Below are 1,614 nucleotides of genomic sequence, written 5' to 3'. Positions count from 1 at the left end.
CGGGCGGGGCGGCGGCCAGCAGCTTCTGCGTGTCGCGGAAGTCTCCGTTGCTCGACGGGTCCCTCCGGACCAGCGCCGCGCCGCTCTCGGCGTTGACGGCCATGTTCGCGGCCGAAAGGGAAGCAGGAGAGGACAAGAAAGGAAAGAGAAAGGTCTTCCCGGACGTCTCGCGGAAGGTCCCGTCGCTCGCCAGGCGGCAAACCTCAGAGGCTCTCCATCCGCGTGCTGGCCCGGGAGCTTGTGATGCTCTCATCCAGGTCCGCGCCGACCCACGCCCACAGACAACACTTAAGGAGCGCGTGCGTGACCGGCGGCGCCCGAAAGCTTTCCACTTAGACCGCGCGCGCGCGCGCGCTTTGGTGCTGACTCAGAAGCGTGCGCGCGCGCCGCGCCGCGTCCAGCCCAAAAGTGCAGAGCTCAGTTGAACCGGGACGGCGCTTAATGGAGCCTTCCCTCCGACGCCAAAGAAAGCCCTTCCGGGTCGGAGCACGCGCTCCGCCGCCGGGGAGACCGCCGCTACAATGTTCCAATGTCACTGCAAGTGCGAGTCGCGCGCGTCCGCGTCCGCTCGTCCAAGGCTTGTTGGCCCGCCGAGGGGCAGGTCGCAGCGTGGCCCACTTGGAGCTTTGGAAGTGCCGCTTCTCCGTCCCTTTTCTTCGCATTCCCTCCGGCGGGGACGCTCGGATCCCACTTCGGGACTCCAGCACGTCATGGCGGTGGCGCGTGTTGGCTGTGACGTCACGCTGGCGCTGAATTCACGCCCGTCGTCGTCAAGTGAAATTTTCTAATGGCTGTTAATGCCTGCGGTCATCAATTATTGAATTGATTATAATGGTCCTAATAGCATCGACCAGGAAACGGGCTTTTTTCCCCCCTATAAATTATTTCAGTCGTCGCTGTCTCATATTATGCGTCGTATTCGTCTATCAAGGTATCTTTCATGTTGGCCATGCGTCATTACGCGCTGGCGGCTTTAAAACACAAAAAAACAATCCAGCAAGTGCTGAGACTGAAATTTGGAGCTTTTTTTGTGTGTGTTTTTTTCGACTCGGGCAGCCGTTGTCAACAGCTGTGAGTGCGCCGCATGGCAATGCTATTGCGCAAAACCGTCAGTCCGGTGTCTTTGCAGGCGAACGTGTCCCCCTCTTTTTGGCGCGTCGCACGTCCTCCGGGTTTGCTCGACCCGCCGTTCGTCAAACCGGAAGTGGAAGATTCAGTCCAAGTCCACAAACTCGAGCGGTTGTTCTCGTCCGGCCGCTTTCCTCGCGGGCAGTTCCAAAGTCGACCTGCGCGCTAAGGGGGCGCTGCGGCTCGCGCGCCGTTGTCACGGCGACGTCTCGGCGGCGCTCGCCGCCTCGCCTCGCTTCGCCCCGACCAAATCCCCTTTGTCGGGACTGAAACCGAGTCGTCGGCTCGGTTTGTGTTTGACAGCGGGCGACAAGTGCGGGGAAGTTGGCCCGCTGCCATGTCGGAGGAGGACGGCCGCAAGATGAAGACTTCGAGCAGCTCGGACGACAAAAAGAAGAAGCGGAGGAAGAAAAGAAAGAGGAGAAAGAAACTCGGTGCTCCGCACACACCGCAACAAGCGGGTAACTCACTTTTGAACACTTTTCT

The 1,614-nt window shown here is 60.1% G+C and overlaps 1 protein-coding gene across 1 annotated transcript in view; it reads left to right on the top strand.

Moving 5' to 3' along the window:
- Positions 1 to 1,146: 1,146 nt before the first annotated feature.
- LOC109531899 (protein LIAT1) overlaps positions 1,147 to 1,614 on the top strand; it is a 1,332-nt gene continuing 864 nt past the window's right edge. Inside the window, exon 1 of the mRNA XM_019896434.1 lies at positions 1,147 to 1,589. Within this exon, the coding sequence (XP_019751993.1) occupies positions 1,466 to 1,589 (124 nt within the window). The 5' untranslated portion in view covers positions 1,147 to 1,465. The remainder of the gene's footprint in view (positions 1,590 to 1,614) is intronic.

This window comes from Hippocampus comes, unplaced genomic scaffold, assembly GCF_001891065.2.
Source record: "Hippocampus comes isolate QL1 unplaced genomic scaffold, H_comes_QL1_v1.1 scaffold22, whole genome shotgun sequence".
Lineage (NCBI taxonomy): Eukaryota > Metazoa > Chordata > Actinopteri > Syngnathiformes > Syngnathidae > Hippocampus > Hippocampus comes.
Note: the sequence above shows the minus strand (reverse complement) of the source record. Positions and strands in the feature narration are given on the sequence as shown.